At 43.1% G+C, this 16,296-nt stretch overlaps 1 protein-coding gene across 3 annotated transcripts; it reads left to right on the plus strand.

The window, feature by feature from the left end:
* Window positions 1-2,674: 2,674 nt before the first annotated feature.
* Window positions 2,675-16,226, plus strand: rasal3 (RAS protein activator like 3). 3 transcript variants are annotated; one of them, XM_061830852.1, is made up of 20 exons: window positions 2,675-2,735; window positions 2,814-3,410; window positions 5,702-5,829; window positions 5,917-5,995; window positions 7,112-7,167; window positions 7,258-7,343; window positions 8,235-8,364; window positions 8,650-8,748; window positions 8,851-9,525; window positions 9,614-9,758; window positions 9,830-9,974; window positions 10,065-10,301; window positions 10,389-10,590; window positions 11,265-11,356; window positions 11,492-11,599; window positions 12,686-12,851; window positions 13,692-13,799; window positions 13,904-14,094; window positions 14,260-14,344; window positions 14,569-16,226. In XM_061830852.1, the coding sequence occupies exons 2-20, from the start codon at window positions 2,855-2,857 to the stop codon at window positions 14,623-14,625; spliced, it is 3,345 nt and encodes a 1,114-aa protein (XP_061686836.1). In that variant the 5' UTR covers window positions 2,675-2,735; window positions 2,814-2,854; the 3' UTR covers window positions 14,626-16,226. The 3 variants fall into 3 exon arrangements, with proteins under 3 accessions (XP_061686836.1, XP_061686837.1, XP_061686838.1); XM_061830853.1 differs by having other exon boundaries at window positions 2,722-3,410; XM_061830854.1 differs by lacking the exon at window positions 2,675-2,735 and having other exon boundaries at window positions 3,271-3,410; window positions 4,267-5,829.
* The last annotated feature ends 70 nt before the right edge of the window (window positions 16,227-16,296 follow it).

Genomic DNA, 16,296 nt, shown 5'->3' on the forward strand with positions numbered 1-16,296 from the left:
GGCAACCGATTCTCATTTGGGATGCCAAGCCGGCTGCAGGCAGTCTTTGAGGTAGCACTTTTTGACATGCAGATACATTTCAACACATCCATCCATCCATCCATTATCCAAACTGCTCATCCTCACAAGGGTCACGGCTCCAGGGGGAGCCTATCCCAACTAGCTTCAGGTAAAAAGCAGACTACACTCTAAATTGGTCACCAGTCAGTCACAGGGTAGATATCAACATCATCACTGAGCGGGAATCGATCCCACGCTGCCTACATCAGAGTCAGGCGTGTGTACCACTTCACCATCAGTGACAGGACCTTTCAATACATTTGAACAAATCCATTTTCTTTTATCAAGATGACATCCTGACATAGAATGCGCAACAGAAGCTTGCAGATGACTATAGCTGTCATTTGAAAAAATCGAATCAAAATCCAATAGGGACAAGACCCCAAAGCCTTATACAGTTCCAATACAAATTTGAGTACAATAAATCTCATCTACAATATATAGTATAATATATAGAATATATTTAGAATTCTTACTATATCACATTAAACACTGAGTACAGTATATGCATTTTTTTTTTCTATTTTGCTTCGTTTTACTCTGCTGTCATTTTGGGATTGCAAATACCTTATGTGGGTGGATAAGGTTCACCAAATAAATAGAAATACATGAGTTGATGTACGGCAGCATGGTGGAGCAGCTGGTAAAGCGTTGGCATCACAGTTCGGACGTCCCGGGTTCAATCCCGGCCCTGCCAGCGTGGAGTTTGCATGTTCTCCCTGTGCCTGTGTGGGTTTTCTCTGGGTACTCCGGTTTCCTCCCACATCCCCAAAACATGAAAACTTTATTGGACCCTCTAAATTGCCCCTAGGTGTGATTGTGTGTGCGAATGTTGTCTGTCTCCATGTGTGCCCTGCGATTAGCTGGCAACCAGTTCAGGGTGTCCCCGCCTCCTGCCCGTTGACAGCTGGGAAAGGCTCCAGGACTCCCTGCAACCCTCGTGAGGATAAGCGGCAAAGAAAATGGATGGATGGACTTGATGTACAGCTCTAATTCAGTTTTTAAACAGTGTATAGCACTGCAACGTACTTGGTTTCGGTTTGCATTAAACACGCACACACAGATGCTGCGTAATGTCTGTAAACCTGTAAATAGAAAAGTCAAACCCCTCCCGAGGTCAGTCAACCAATCAACGTTCCTCAGTGAAGACCCCGCTGTCAAGGAGCTCCCGGTAACTCTTGGAGGGGCCTATCCCCCCTACGTTTTTCAGTGGAGACACAGGGAGAACGCAAACTACCAGTTCTTCTCTGCCAGGAACTGTCAGATGCTCAGGTCATTGTTCGCAGATGCGTTGTCATGGTGAAGCAGCCACAAGTTGTCCAGTCACCACTTGCACTGAAAGCCACGGGAACTCTTTATCGATGTGACTGGTCATCGTCCACCCTCGTCGCAGGACTTCCAATGAATGACGCCCCTCACATTATCAAAAAAATAATAATAGCGTGATCCACATGACTTTAACTTTTGACTTTGACCTTCTGCCTGGGCATGCTCTGACTCTTCCGCTGAAGTCTTTCATATTTCTGTGACTCTTCACAGTTCTGATTATGCTCCATGGCAACCTAGCTGGTCTGATTGCTGTCGTCATCACACTCAGCCTGACGTATAGTGTAGAAAAATGATCAATGGCTGTTGGAGGACTGAGGTCATGGTTCTATATTCCAGGGCGATTATGTTGTGGGGGGAACGTCGTAGTTTGTTGTTTGGGTTCGAAACAGTTTTGTAACACCAGTCCTGCGATGTTGCTGACGCACCTCGTACTAATGTACGTCAGAGGCTAATTGCCGCCTCCGTGGGTTTTCTCTAGCGACTTGGGTTTCCGCCCACATCTCAAAATCATGCATGGGAGGCTAATTGAAGACTCTAAATTGTCCGTAGGTGTGACTGGAAGTGCGAATGCTTGTGTGTTTATACTGTACGTGCCCTGCAGCTGATCTGGCCATCAGTACCTCCACCCTACTGGGCTCAGCAGTACGGAAAATGGACCAATGGATGAATGAAAGGTACTCGTGCAAAGAACAGTGTGAATACAAGAAGTGGTTTTCCGTATCTATCAAACCAATCTACAGGAAGTGCAGCCACGCTTGACAGGAAACTGATCTCAGCAGTCAATATGCAGTACACCCCATTTGCTATTGTCACTGTCATTTCAATATTGCTCATGTGCAATAATCAAAAGATACGCATAAGGTAGCCTATGCGCTATGAATTATGCATGTATTATTTTGTCTGAAAACATGAAAGCTTTATTTACCGCATGAAGAAAACATGCAGGATGGTAAGCTATCTGTGCTGATGATGAAAAAAATTACCATAATACTCACAGATAATGTGAGAGACGAAAAGATTCAAAACCATGACAGGGTAACATGCTTTGTTTGTGGTAAGATACTGACACCGACACATGGCACAATATAATGTTTGCACATTTCCACTTTCAAATAAATTACTAAATACGTGTATTAGCATAGGAAGTGAAAAGGATAAGTGATGAGAATATATTTGTCAGTAGGAGTGAGGAAGTCAGTAGTTGGCTGCAGCAGCGCAGCGACCACAGACAGGCCTGCGAGAGGGTTTCGTGTCGTGTCGACTGGAAACAGGAAATGATGAAAGATGCAAAGAGAACTAGCGGTTATTCATCTCACTCTTTGTACACGAATACATCCAGCCCAAAAGTAAGTCAGACGGGAAAATAGCCCAATACCTCTTTTGTACATTGGACAATTTTTCAATATTGACTCTTTTCCACACAGCCTGGACAAGAACTGATTTCAACAACAGCCTAATAATCAAAATGGGCACTGAGGAAAAAGAAGTGGAGCCTGTATCTTATCCACCTCCAGAAGAACAAAGATCACCGGAGAAGAAGAAAAATCCATCTGCCGAACATCTCCAGGGGCAAACAATCGAGTCCTGCGACCCTCTCAACACGTACAAATGGCAAACTGGCTCAACGGAATCAGTTCACGATGCGACTGCAGACGGAGCTGCCTCGGCGGCAACTGCAACTGAAAGGATTCAGAAGGGCACCAAATGGAGCAAGATGCAATTGTGGCGCAAGACGCAGAGTGAGGACGACAAAAGCAGCAAAATGAATTCAACGGGGAAGAATCCCTTCAGAAGGGCCCTGTCTTTGCCCCCTGCGTCTCTGTTTGCCACCCTGACCCACTCCACCAGCTCTGCCACTGCAGCACAAGAAGAACCGTTACCATCTGCTGCTGCGGAGGCCACTTTGGACCCGGAGCAAGGAGGGGGAGAGGCTCGCTTCAAAAAGTACTGGCGCTCTGTGTCTCAGAAGCTTAAAAGGCCCAGGCTGCACAGTCGGAACAGCGCCCCTGTATTGGTACCAGGTGAGGGTTCCGAGTGTGTTCAGTAGTTGAAGCAACGATACCATCGATGTGATATCTCATTCGAATAAGTGGTGAATCATAATACTGTCTTCTTCTTCTTTTTCTCTCGGCTTGTCCTATTAGGGGTCACCACAACATGTCATCTTTTTCCATCTAAGCTTATCTCATGCATCCTCCTCTCTAACACCCACTGCCCTCATGTCCTCCCTCACAAGAGCCATCAACCTTTTCTTTGATCTTCCTCTCGCTTTTTTGCCTGGCAGCTCCATCCTCAGCACCCTTCGACCAATATACTCACGCTCTCGCCTCTGAACATGTCCCAACCATCTAAGTCTGCTCTCTTTCACCTTGTCTCCAAAACGTCCAACTTTGCCTGTCCCTCTAAATGAGCACATTTCTCATCCTATCCAACCTGTTCACACCAAGCAAGAACCTCAGCATCTTAATTTGTGCTACCTCCAGTTCTGCTTCCTGTTGTTTCTTCAGTGACACCGTCTCTAATCCGTACATCATGGCCGGCCTCACCAGTGTTTTCTAAACTTTGTCCTTCATCCTAGCAGAGACTCTTCTGTCACATAGAACACCAGACACCTTCCGCCAACTGTTCCATCCCACTTGGACCCATTTCTTCACTTCCTTACCACACTCACCATTGCTCTGTATCGTTGACCCCAAGTATTTGAAGTTGTCCACCCTCGCTATCTCTTCTCCCTGGCGCTCCACTCTTCCTCCTACACCGCTCTCATTCACGCACACATATTCTGTTTTACTTCGGCTAATCCTCATTCCTCTCCTTTCCAGTGCGTAACTCCATCTTTCTAATTGTTCCTCCGCCTGCTCCCTGCTCTCACTGCAGATCACAATATCATCTGCGGACATCACGGTCCAAGGGGATTCCAGTCGAACCTCGTCTCCATTAGTAACCGCAAACAGGAAGGAGCTCAGAGCGGAACCCTGATGCAGTCCCACCTCCACCTTGAATCCTTCTGACACACCTACGGCACATCTCAGCACTGTTCTGCTGCCCTCATACATGTCCTGTACTATTCATACATATTTCTCCGCCACACGAGACTTGCGCATGCAGTACCAAAATTCCTCTCTTGGTACTCTGCCAATGTAGCTCCTTCTGACCTTCTCTTTACTTTTCCATGAGCATCCTCAAGGCAAATAATGCATCTGTGGTACTCTTTCTCGGCATGAAACCATACTGTTGCTCACAGATACTTACTTCCGTCCTGAGTCTGGCCTCCACTACTCTTTCCCATAACGTCATTGTGTGGCTCGTCATCTTTATTCCTCTGTAGTTTCCACAGTTCTGAACATTTCCTTTGTTCTTAAAAATGGAGACTAGCACACTTTTCCGCCATTCTTCTGGCATGTTCTCGCCCGCTGGTATTCTATTGAATAAATTGGTCAAAAACTCCACGGCCACCTCATCAAATTGCTTCCATACCTCCACTGGTATGTCATCGGGTCCAACTGTCTTTCCATTTTTCATTCTGTTCAGTGCCTTTTTAACTTCTCCCTTACTAATCATTGCCACTTCCTGGTCATTCACGCTTGAATCATAATGCTCTAGTAAATCATTTCAACCCATGAAGGATTAAAAAATAAAGATAAAAGAGCAACAAATGCTTGCCTAACTGGTGGTGCAAAGTACCATTATTAATTGTTCGATGCGTGGAGACAACGTAAAACATTAAGAATATGTCCACATGTGTGACAAAAATGAAATAATAATAAAAACACAAGCGAAATATAAAAATCGATGTTTAAGACCAACATTATTCATAGCCCTGCCAAAATTTAGAGCTTTGGTCAAATGACCCAAGAAAATGGCAAGCTACAGAAGGGGTGCAGTGCGAAGGAAAATTACAAGCAGCACATCTTCTGTCATACAAAGAAAACAGATTCAGCCATGATGATCAGTAGATTTTAACTGACTATAGAATCGATTCTAATGCATTACTGTGCTTCAAACCTCATATGCATTTGGGGGTAATTAGACAACTGAGGAAAACACAGGATGCGTGTAGCTCCTTGCATGTCTCGTGAAAGGCAGATAGCATCATCGGTTTCCACTTTTCAAATGGGAGTGGCCAAGTGCGATGAGGAGATAGATACGTAGGCGCAAAACCCAAATGCAAATCAAACAGAGGCCAACGTATGCATGCATTTATGTGCCTGTGTTTGCTGCTTTGGGAAAAGTTGCACGAAGGCTTTAAGTTGTTTCAAAGCATTTTAGTTAACTGGATGCTTGCTTGTGTGCTGACTGTGTTTGCGGGAAGGTGAGCATGAAGCTGTGTCCGCAGACCTCCAGAAAAACCAGTGGTCGCAGCCCCAGGAGGTTCCTCTATGGAACATTAGCAACTGTGTTCTTCAAGATGGACAGATCCTCATCTGCCCCGAGGAAGAAGTAACATCCACGCAATGTTGAATTCAATTTGAATAACAATTTCAAAAACAAATCCTTCAGGGTTTCGCATTTTGTGTGTGCCTCCAGCCAACACTGTGGACCCGAAACCGTGGTAACAGCTGCCTGTCTAACATCAGCATGCAGAATCTTGTGGACATCGACACAGGTGGATAATCAAATCATTGTATTTAATAAAAGAGAGAGCATTTCAAATTCACATGCTTTAAAAAAAGAGAGGTGCTACCAAACTGACATCATCTCAAGCAGACTCCCACAGAGGAAATAGCAGAATGTTTATGAGTGTGAAAGTCAAATTACTTCCTCTTCTTTTTTTTTTTTTTTGGGCCCACATCTGATAGCATCACCGGTTGTTCTTGGCCCAGTGCAAGCAGAATGGATAGTCCCCTTTTCATTCAAAGCGATCAGAGGCTGCATGGAGTTAGCATTTATTTTTTGTTGTTGTTGGTTGGAGTGCTGGCTGCTTGTTTCGACGTCGGACTCCCCAAAGAGAGGCTGGAGGGAACATTACATTGGGACATATTGATGAAACGAGACCGTTTGTACTAAATGAGGGGATTCAGACGCTGGATTGTATGTGGTGGGGCGTTGGGTAAGTGGCAAAATAAAAGTAGTGGAAGTAAACTTTACTTCATTGCTGGCAAAAACATGCTTAGAACCATTTGGGAAGTTAATTGATAATGACACAACAGTAAAAAAAAAAAAAAAGTAAACAGTAGTGGGGGATTTGGAGTAATTGATTAATTGCTAATGATATTGGGGATTTATAAGGTGGAACGTGAACCAGAGAGCGTAAACAAGGATGGCGCAGCAGAGTCTGGCTTTTATTTTTCAGTAGTTTTTGTTTGTCAGTTCACAACTTTAGCGAAGATATATGAGGATCTTGCTTTGGTGACATTAAGCCCTAGCTAGCTTTGTTTTATTTTTAGTACAAGTTTGTTGAAAGGTAATACAAGAGGGAAACTATTTTGTGTGCAGAGATGTATTTTTGTAGTTATGTCAAGTTATCAGAATGAGATGAGTTGTGTATACCAGGGATGGTAATCATTTGTTCGTAAGGGTATGTACTTTTTTTATTTTTTCTTGTGTAAATGCATTCTGTATTGACCATAATTTTGAAATGTTAACCTCACTCCAGCAGAAATGCACACACAAGTCATCGTGCTAATTCAGGAGTGACCAAAATGCCTCCAAACAAGCACTTTTGAAAGCAATTAAATCACATCAAGTCAATCGTTTTTCTCTTGCGAATGTTCCTTCTTAGAATGTAGTCCTGACCATGTGGGCCCTCGACCCAAGAAAGAAGATGGCGGTGTGCGAGTGAGTGCGGCGCACGCCAAACGTTCCGATTCCTCAGCGACCGGTTTTAAATTACTGTCATTTGAGATGTTCTTCTGTTTCACCCTGAAGGCGCTGATCAAGCGACGTCTTGAGAACAAGGCCAAGAGGACGAGCAACACCCAACTGAACCACATCGGATTAAACAAAGGAGCCAGGTAAACTAAAGGCTACATTTAGGATGCACTCCGGATGGCGCCATCCACATCCGCAAGTCGCAAGTGTGGTTATTACATATCTATACCCAGTGTTGGAAGGGTTACTAGTTGATATTTCATTGCAAAAAAAAAAAAAAGGTGGTCAGGAATGTAATCCAAGTATCATAATATTAAAGTAATTTACTGTAATTCATCCATCCATCCATTTTCTTACCCGCTTATGCTTACAAGGGTCACGGGGAGTGCTCGAGCCTGTCCCAGCTGTCACGGGCAGGAGGCGGGGTACACCCTGAACTGGTTGCTAGCCAATCGCAGGGCACATAAAGACAAACAGCCGCTCTCACAATCACTCTTAGGGGCAATTTAGAGTGTCCAATTAATGTTGCGTGTTTTTGGGGTGTGGGAGGAAACTGGAGTGCCCGGAGAAAACCCATGCAGGCACGGGGAGAACATGCAAACTCCACACAGGGAGGGTTGGAATTGAACCCGGGTCCTCAGAACTGTGAGCCCAATCCAATATATATATTTTTTTGTCTTGTTCTGTAAATATTTAATATGCACGTGAGCGAGTGGAAGATGTAGCACCCTGTATTCAAATTGAAAATCTGAGAACTGTGAGTCCAATGTGGCAACCTCTTTTTCCGCCTGCTGCCTAGCGTCAAATCAAAGTTTTAGAAACGTGGCCACGTGATTCAGTGTGTGTTAAACCGAGAGAAATGCATGAAAAAAAGCCAACTTAATCAACTTATGAAGGCGGCCTTTGCGGTTAGCTAAAGTTTAGTAGTCAAAAATCAACAACGGACCTCTCTCTGTATTAAAATGAATGACTGAGTCACGAAGTTTCAAACCTTTGTCTCCGTTGTGACAGAACTTTCACTCTATTTATTTAAGGCACTATGGATCTAAGGAGTCTGTATCAATTCCCGTGAGTCCCGTTGGAAGTCTGGATCTAAATGCAGATGCCAGCACTGTGGTCAGGCCAGTGCACAGCTCCATTTTAGGGGAGAAGTACTGTTTTGAGGTATAGTACGCTTCAACCCATGCATTCTTTATCCATCCATCCATCCATCCATTTTCTTAGCCATCCATTTTCTTAGCCGCTTATCCTTTGAGTTTGACACCAGTGTCAAATAATTGAGGGCACATTTTGGTTTGAGGAAGGTAGGCTGTGTATCTACTGTCAGAGCCATATCACATAAAAAAAAAAAAAAAAAAAAACTTGGCTGGACTAAAATGGGATCACAAATTGTTGTCCTTGAGTTACTTTTCGTCAATATTTCATGTCTATATTGCTCTTACTATGTAGGTCATAAACTCTGAGAACACACACTGCTTTGGCTGCTCCTCAGCTGCAGAGCGTGATCGCTGGATTGAAGACCTGAGAAGGGCTGCCCAGCCCAATAAGGTGATCTATTTGCTCCAAAAGAATTCAATGTAATAAAGCGAGTGATAAGATGAAAAGAAAATGCTAAAATGAGAGTCCCTTACGCTATGTAATTATTCACAGGATAACATTGAGCGCACAGAAAACTCTCTAAATCTGTGGGTAAAGGAAGCAAAGGATCTGCCACCCAAACGGCGTTATTACTGTGAGCTGCACTTGGACGGAACTCTTTTTGCCCGTACCACCAGCCGTCCGGTTTTAAAAGTGTCCACTGGCTCCGGCCTGGCCCGGGAAAGCACTCATGGCTCTTCAGTAAACTTGGGCGGCAGCGGAAATGTTCCTGGGGGATGTCAGTTATTCTGGGGAGAGTTCTTTGAACTTGACAATCTTCCCTGCATCTCCCAAATCACCCTGCACCTCTTCCGCGAAGAAGACCCCAAGAAAAAGCGGCATTCCCGAGAAGAGGTCAGCCTCCATCCTCTGGGTAGTGTGAATATAAACTTGGCTGATATCCGAGGAAGGGTCTATCAGGAGAAGTGGTATCCCATCATTCCTTGCAAGGTGTTAGGCACAGGGTGCGCCAAAGAGCATCTGGGGCCACAGGCGTCTCTCCGCGTCAAGGCCCGGTTCCAGAACCTGCAGGTTCTACCTATGGAAAAATACAAGGAGTTTGCCGAGTATGTGACGGTGAACTACGTCGAAATGTGCACAAACCTGGAGCCACTGCTGAACGTGAAAGAAAAGGAAGAGCTCGCTGGGGCGCTCGTGCACGTGCTGCAGAGTATCGGCAAAGCAAAGGTGAGAATGTGACGCTGGTTGATTTCACACTATTTTGTTTTGTTGAAATTGGCACAATATATTGATATCATAATATATTACGTTTCAGGAGTTTCTTGTGGATTTAGGCGTCGCCGAGATTGAGCGTCTCGGAGAGAAGGAGGCGCTTATCTTCAGGGAAAACACGCTTGCCACGAAAGCCATAGATGAATATATGAAGCTGGTTGGACAAAAATATCTCATCGACACATTGGGTAAATAGATAAGATGAATTTGGGTCCTCTTAGAAATACTTTCACTGAGCTGTTGTTCTCATTCATTTCAGGGGACTTTATCATATGTCTCTATGGAATGGGGGACAACTGTGAAGTTGACCCCCGCAAATGTCATGCGTCTGAACTTCCAAACAACCAGCGGCACTTGAGGGAAGTGTGCGACCAGGTGGTGCGGAAGATTATTGACATCCATGGGTGAGATCATCAAAATCGAGCGGGCAAAAAAATGCTCTTCAGGATCTTGGGTAAAGTATTCAACTTACGTAAATGTTTCAACGTCTTTAGACACTTTCCCGAAGAGCTGAACAAGATTTTCTCAAGTTGGATGGAGCTGTGCGAAGATCGAGGAAGACCAGAGATCGGCCAACGTCTCATCTCCGCTTCCCTCTTCCTTCGCTTCTTGTGTCCGGCCGTCCTCAGTCCGTCACTTTTTGGTTTGACGCAGCCGTACCCGGAGCCAAACACCCTGCGCACACTCACCTTAACAGCCAAAGTCATCCAAAACCTGGCCAACTTCACTCTGTGAGCAGCCCTTCTTCGAACAAACGAAACACGACGTGACTTTTAAAAGACTCACCAACAACTCTCTTTTTGTTGATTGTACTGCAGGTTTGGAGAGAAAGAGGAGTACATGCTGTTTATGAATGACTTCTTACAGCAGCACTGGGACAGAATGAGGAGCTTTCTGCAAATGGTATCCAATCCGTACACTGAAGTGCCAATGAGCTCCTTTGATGGGTATGTCGATCTGCCCCTGCGACTGGCCGTTCTGCATGGCCTGCTGGTGGACATCGTACATCTGAAGGAGCAGGTACCACTCGGGAAAACCCGAGCTAGTCACGTTGATGACAGAATGACATTTGCGCATATACTGTGGCGTTGGGCGTCTTTGCTGTATTTTCCTTGATGGAAAAAAACTACACCGGGAAGCAAAAGCTGATTTGGCCATCATGGAATCGTGCCGAATGAAGACGAGTAAAATGTCGATATCTGCAACTTTTGGGCCAAAATTGATTGTAAACCACCACCATGTTGCGCTGTCAGAAAGATGTTTTGGGGTTACATGCAATGCTGTAGCATAGGCTAAATAACAAGAATAATAATATCAAAATAATTACAGATACCAAAAGGATGGCAGCATTTTCAGAATTAGAATCAGCTTTAATGGCCAAGTGTGTAACAACACGCAAGAAATTGGTCCAAAATACAAATGTTTTCCCGTTATCAAGAAAACATAATTTATTGTTCATTACGTGTACAAAGTGGGATTTCTGAAAGTGAGATGAACTGTAATTTAGAGTATTTTAGTTGTGATTATTGTGGCAAGCAAGTCCGCAGATTGCTGACAAAAAATGCCATTATTATCATCCTCTTTCATCTGTCTGCTTTCTTCTGGCTCTTGATGTGTGTGTGTGTGTGTGTGTGTCTGTGTGTGTGTGTGTGTGTTTGAATTTCATTTCCATATATCCTATTTCTATTCTCTAGGAAACAATTGAGAAATTGCACCCTCTGCCGATGATTCTGAACCAGATAACAGAGTCACTTGGGCCAGAGGTCCATCACATCCCTATAAACAAGTATGTTGACGTTAAGCTCCAAATAGTCGTCACCCACCTTGATATTTGTTGTCTATTCTAATACATTTTATATCCACATTTAAGACTGATGTTGTTGTTGTGCTCCTTAAGTAAAGCACTGCTCTTTTTCCTCAGGAAACAATCCAAGCCAATGTACGTTCCTCCAAAAGACTTGGGCAAATTCAGCCCTCATCAATCGTCCCTCCAGCAGCTTCCTCAGGAATCCAAAAACCTACGACATGCGTATGTGAGCTACTGTCCAACGTCCTCGAGCTTTTTCTGCTCCTGGATCACCTTATTCGACTCCGAAGATCCTTCAGAATTTGCAGGGCGTCTAAAGGCCAAGCAGTATCCCAACTGTTCACTGAAAAGCGTGCATCTGTTTGAAATGCTATGTTTTTTTTCCCCTCCCTCATATTTCAAGACAGGAATAAGGACACAATTTTGAGATACTTTTTAATGAATATTCTTGGAGTTAATTTAACGCACGTACAAGAAGAGTATTTTTCTTAATTTCTTTGGAAAATTAAAAAGAAGTACCGTAATTTCCGGCCTACAGAGTGCACTGGATTATAAACCTCGGCCAGTACATTTGTAAAGGAAATACCATTTGGTACGTACATAAATTGCACCTGTGTAAAAGCCGGAAGTGCCCACATTGAAACATGAGATTTTTACAAAGAAAGACGGCACGCAGCAAGATAGCAACATAGCAAAAACACAGTAGCATGAACAGGGCTGGTTAAAAAAAAAAAAAAACAACACACACGGGTAAAAGTCATTTCCTCGGCACATATATTCCACAAGCCTCACTCATACCATTTCTGCTCGAATGCCCCCTTGCGGCCATTAGAAAAAATGCACAAATTAGCCGCATCACCGCATAAACCACAGGGTTGAAAGCGTGTAAAAATAAGTCGCGGCTTATAGGCCAGAAATTACAGTAATTGCCATATGCAATGAACCCCCATAAATAGTGGGGGATAGGATCCACTAGTACTCAAAAGCCATTTCGACTATCTACCACGGAAAAAAAAACAAAACTGAAACTTGGCCAATGACGATATTTACTTTCCCTACTTAATGTGACTTTTGCTCCTGAACCTCCAACATAAAGTTCTTTTTCACACGTGATTGGAAGCAATCATCTGTGAGGTGTGACGAAGCTTGGTTTTAATATAAATCCTAGCAATATAGAGAACATTTTTTTTTGCCAGTAAACAACCCATACTGTGTGCAGACATCACGAGTAGATTTGACAAAATTCCCTTCTTTTGCTTCTAAATCTTTCAAATTGAAGATTGACATGTACGTTTGTTCATTTTGCAGGGATGTCAAAGCTAGGAGAAGGAACCCGGTCACCAGAACTCAAAGCGCTCCACATAGACGTCCTGAAAAGAGACTGAAGAGGCAGACAAGTTCGGAAACGCTGCCGACAGCTAACGACGGACAAGATTTGGAAACAAACCAGCCCTCGATCTCATCACCCAAATTTGTGAGTGTTCAAAAAGAAATTGTCAGAGTCAGGTAATCTACCCTGCTTTTAAATATTAAATACTGATGTTTATATGTTTAGCAGAGCTGTGGTGTGTCTATGTGTATCGGTACACACTCAAGTTGGAAAATGACATTACTTTCTCTTAACGGCTGATGTACTTTTTAAAATGTCAAATTTCTCTTCAGTGTAATGGAATTGCTGGGATTCTTTTGTTCCTTGTTCACATCAGACGTTTGCAACACTCATTGTAGATATATCCATCCATCCATCCATTTTGTTAGCCACTTATCCTCACAAAAGTCGCTGGAGTTCCGGAGCCTATCCCAGCTGTCAGTGAGCAGGAGTCAGGGTACACCATGAGCTGGTTGCCAGCTAATCACAGGGCAGTCGCAGACAAACAGCTGCACTCACAATCACATTTAGGGGCAATTTAGAGTGTTCAGTGAATGTTGCATGTTTTGGGGATGTGGGAGGAAACCAGAGTGGCCCCCCGGAGAAAACCCACACATCCACGGGGAGAACAGGCAGGCGGAGTCGGGATTGAACCCGGGTCCTTAGAACTGCGAGGGCAACGCTTTACAGCTGATCCACCGTGGCCTCCATTGTAGATATAATAGTCCTAAAATAGATCTTTATAGACACTTACTTATTCGTGCACTGATATATATTAAAGACAAAATACATACAGTATGAGCACCTAATACAGAGTATCCATGTATAATACGACTTGGATTTATCCGTTATCCATAGGGAAAATCCTGACCTATAACGCAGCTGAGTGAGACTGACAATGTGACTTTTATCATGTAACAGGACAAATTCTTTTCTCTTGATCAGAGAGAAGCAATTAAAGCATGTGCACCAGTGCCCTGGATTAAAGACACGCAAAACAGAGAGGCCAGGGAGATGACTTTGAAACAGGAGGAGCTCAGCTTACTGGATAGGGTACGGCCTACCGGCTTCATTCTAAAACTTTTCCAACTCTGGTGACCCTTCATGAATTCCCAGTAACTGATCTGAGAATATTATCTTTGCATAACATACACAAGCATTCCCAGGAACTGTCCGAGCTCCGCCTGGGAATAGACCGGGTGACTGAGCGTGAGCTGGAAATGGCGAAGCGCCTGGAGGACTTCATTAACCAAAGTCAGGACCAGAATGCAATGCTGCAGGCTGAAATGAGTGAGCTCCGGAATCTGCTGGCTACACGAGAGGAGCAGCTTGCTAGCGCCACCTTCAGGTAGAAAAACACACAGACAACATTATTTCAAGAACTGCGTGTATTACCGCCAATCATTACACTACACTCAACACATTGACGGCTGGTGGTGTTGTTGTTTCATTATTATTCACAAAATGGCTTGAATATCAATTTGTATGTCTCGACTCTCTGTACCTTTGAAAGGTTGGGTGTGATTGAGGAGGAGAGGGACGATGGTGAGCGTAAGCTGAATGTCGCAATTGCGGCAGCTGAGCGGATGAACGTACTAGTAAGTTGCCAGAAAAGAGGGGGGGGGGTGTATATATACATATATATAATGCCATTTGAAAACACAATACATGAGCATTCAAATTTGAAAAACATTGTTTTTATCAAAGCATCTCTGCATTGGGATTATTTTAGAATCACATTATTGCAACAGAAATTCACGTTACGGTGATGAGCGACCTGCTGAATATTTTTTTTTAAATTGCTTCTTCCATTTACTCACAGGAGGAGCAGTTTGCCACTTTCATGAAGGACCTTCATCATGTTAACGGGACACGCTGATGAAAAGTAACAAATTGTCTGACAAGGAAAATGTTCTTTTGAGGCCTTGTCACAGTTTTGTACAGATACATTGTTCAATATCAATGTGTATACACCCACCAAGTAAGATTTTCGAGCATTTGTCAGTACACAAAACTCATTTAAACGTAACTTTGCCACATTTTATTGGTATGTAGCATAAAACTATTTTGCACCCAAAAAATAAAACGTTTGAGCACACATTGACAAGAAGATGAACAATAAAATGGATCATTGAATGGATTAAAATAAAGTACATCAAATAAAATAATGATTCTCAAAGGAAAGATGTTTTCTCACACATCTGTTGGAGTGCACATGTTTAAGTTAAGTACTGTACAGAAAATCAAATCTCCACAAAATAGCAGTAGACATACAGTCATCAGTCACATTTGGTTCTGAAAGAAAACCTTTAAGTAATCAGTAATTTGCAATGGTGATGAACTGCAAAGTACACTGTAATGTATTTCTAGTGTCATTAAGCTACAGGCTAGAACAGGGGTCACCAACGTGGTGCCCGCGGGCGAATAGTAGCCGGGGAGGACCATATAAAGCACCCGCAAAGTATGTTCTAAAAAATACCATGGGCCACAAATTGTTACTATTATTTGTGCTTTAAATTCGAAATCTTGACTTGCTTACGTGAATTAAAATTTTAAAATACCTGATGTTATTTACTACAATAAATGAAAACACAAATATTATATGTACGTGTAATGAACTGAGTCTGAAATTTGCCACAAACAGGTCACGTAGCCCTTCATACGATCGGTGCTCACGAAGTAGCCCTCAGCCTCAAAAAGGTTGCTGAGCCCTGGGCTAGAAGTTCTTGAGATGGGTACAAATTGATACCCTCCTCGGTATGAAGAATTTTATACATTATGGCCGCTTGCACAATAATATCCAGTGTTTCTGAGATGTCCCAAATTATCTGATCTTTAGTTTAGAGTTTTTAATATTCTGCAAGGTTTTAAAATGACATTATGTTCATAATTGTGGTTGTGGCTTGCAATGACAGCTGTCTATAATAATTCAGTCTCTCTCATACAGCTCATCCGGATCATCAAAATACCCAACTGCTTTCATTATGATGAAGCACAGTTTTACATTTGAATATTTTGTCAATTAATAACTCTGGTATTGTCATTTCTGAGCATTATTTTTGAAAAGGTGGGATGTTTGAGGTGTTGGCCTTTAATTTTGTGGACAAACTGGCATACATCAGGGCATGATTGAGGTTTGCGCTAGTGTGGGGGTGTTCATAGTCAACTTCATCAATCCTGTCTAATCAAAGCAGCTGTGAAAATTTCCTTTAATTGCAGGAAGGAAGTCCTGCACTGGTAGTGTTTGACATAATGGAAGAAGAAACTGATTTGCCATTGTAGTTCAGGGGCCACTCACAGCCTAATTTGATGTCAAAGTGGCTGGACCACTAAAATCACACTTACTGTGATACAAAATTATTTAAAAAACATTTCCCCGCAGTGTTTTAATGCTTATCAAAACAAAAATTACAAAATCATTAGATTTAATGACATTTTTAAAATCGTTTTAGAAAACAACTTCGGCTTTCTTGAGGAAATAAAGCACCAGTGAGTCACCTTCATGTGTGTTAACTGATCAATGATTGTATTTTTAAGCACAAAACCTGAA

Source organism: Syngnathoides biaculeatus, chromosome 9 (assembly GCF_019802595.1).
Source record: "Syngnathoides biaculeatus isolate LvHL_M chromosome 9, ASM1980259v1, whole genome shotgun sequence".
Classification (NCBI taxonomy): Eukaryota; Metazoa; Chordata; class Actinopteri; order Syngnathiformes; family Syngnathidae; genus Syngnathoides; species Syngnathoides biaculeatus.

Coding starts and splice junctions, on each gene's coding strand:
- rasal3 (XM_061830852.1), top strand. CDS start 2,855: ATGGGCACTGAGGAAAAAGAAGTGGAGCCTGTATCTTATCCACCTCCA. Junction 9,975..10,064: donor AAGATTATTGACATCCATGG/GTGAGATCATCA, acceptor CAACGTCTTTAG/ACACTTTCCCGAAGAGCTGA. Junction 13,800..13,903: donor AGCTCAGCTTACTGGATAGG/GTACGGCCTACC, acceptor AACATACACAAG/CATTCCCAGGAACTGTCCGA.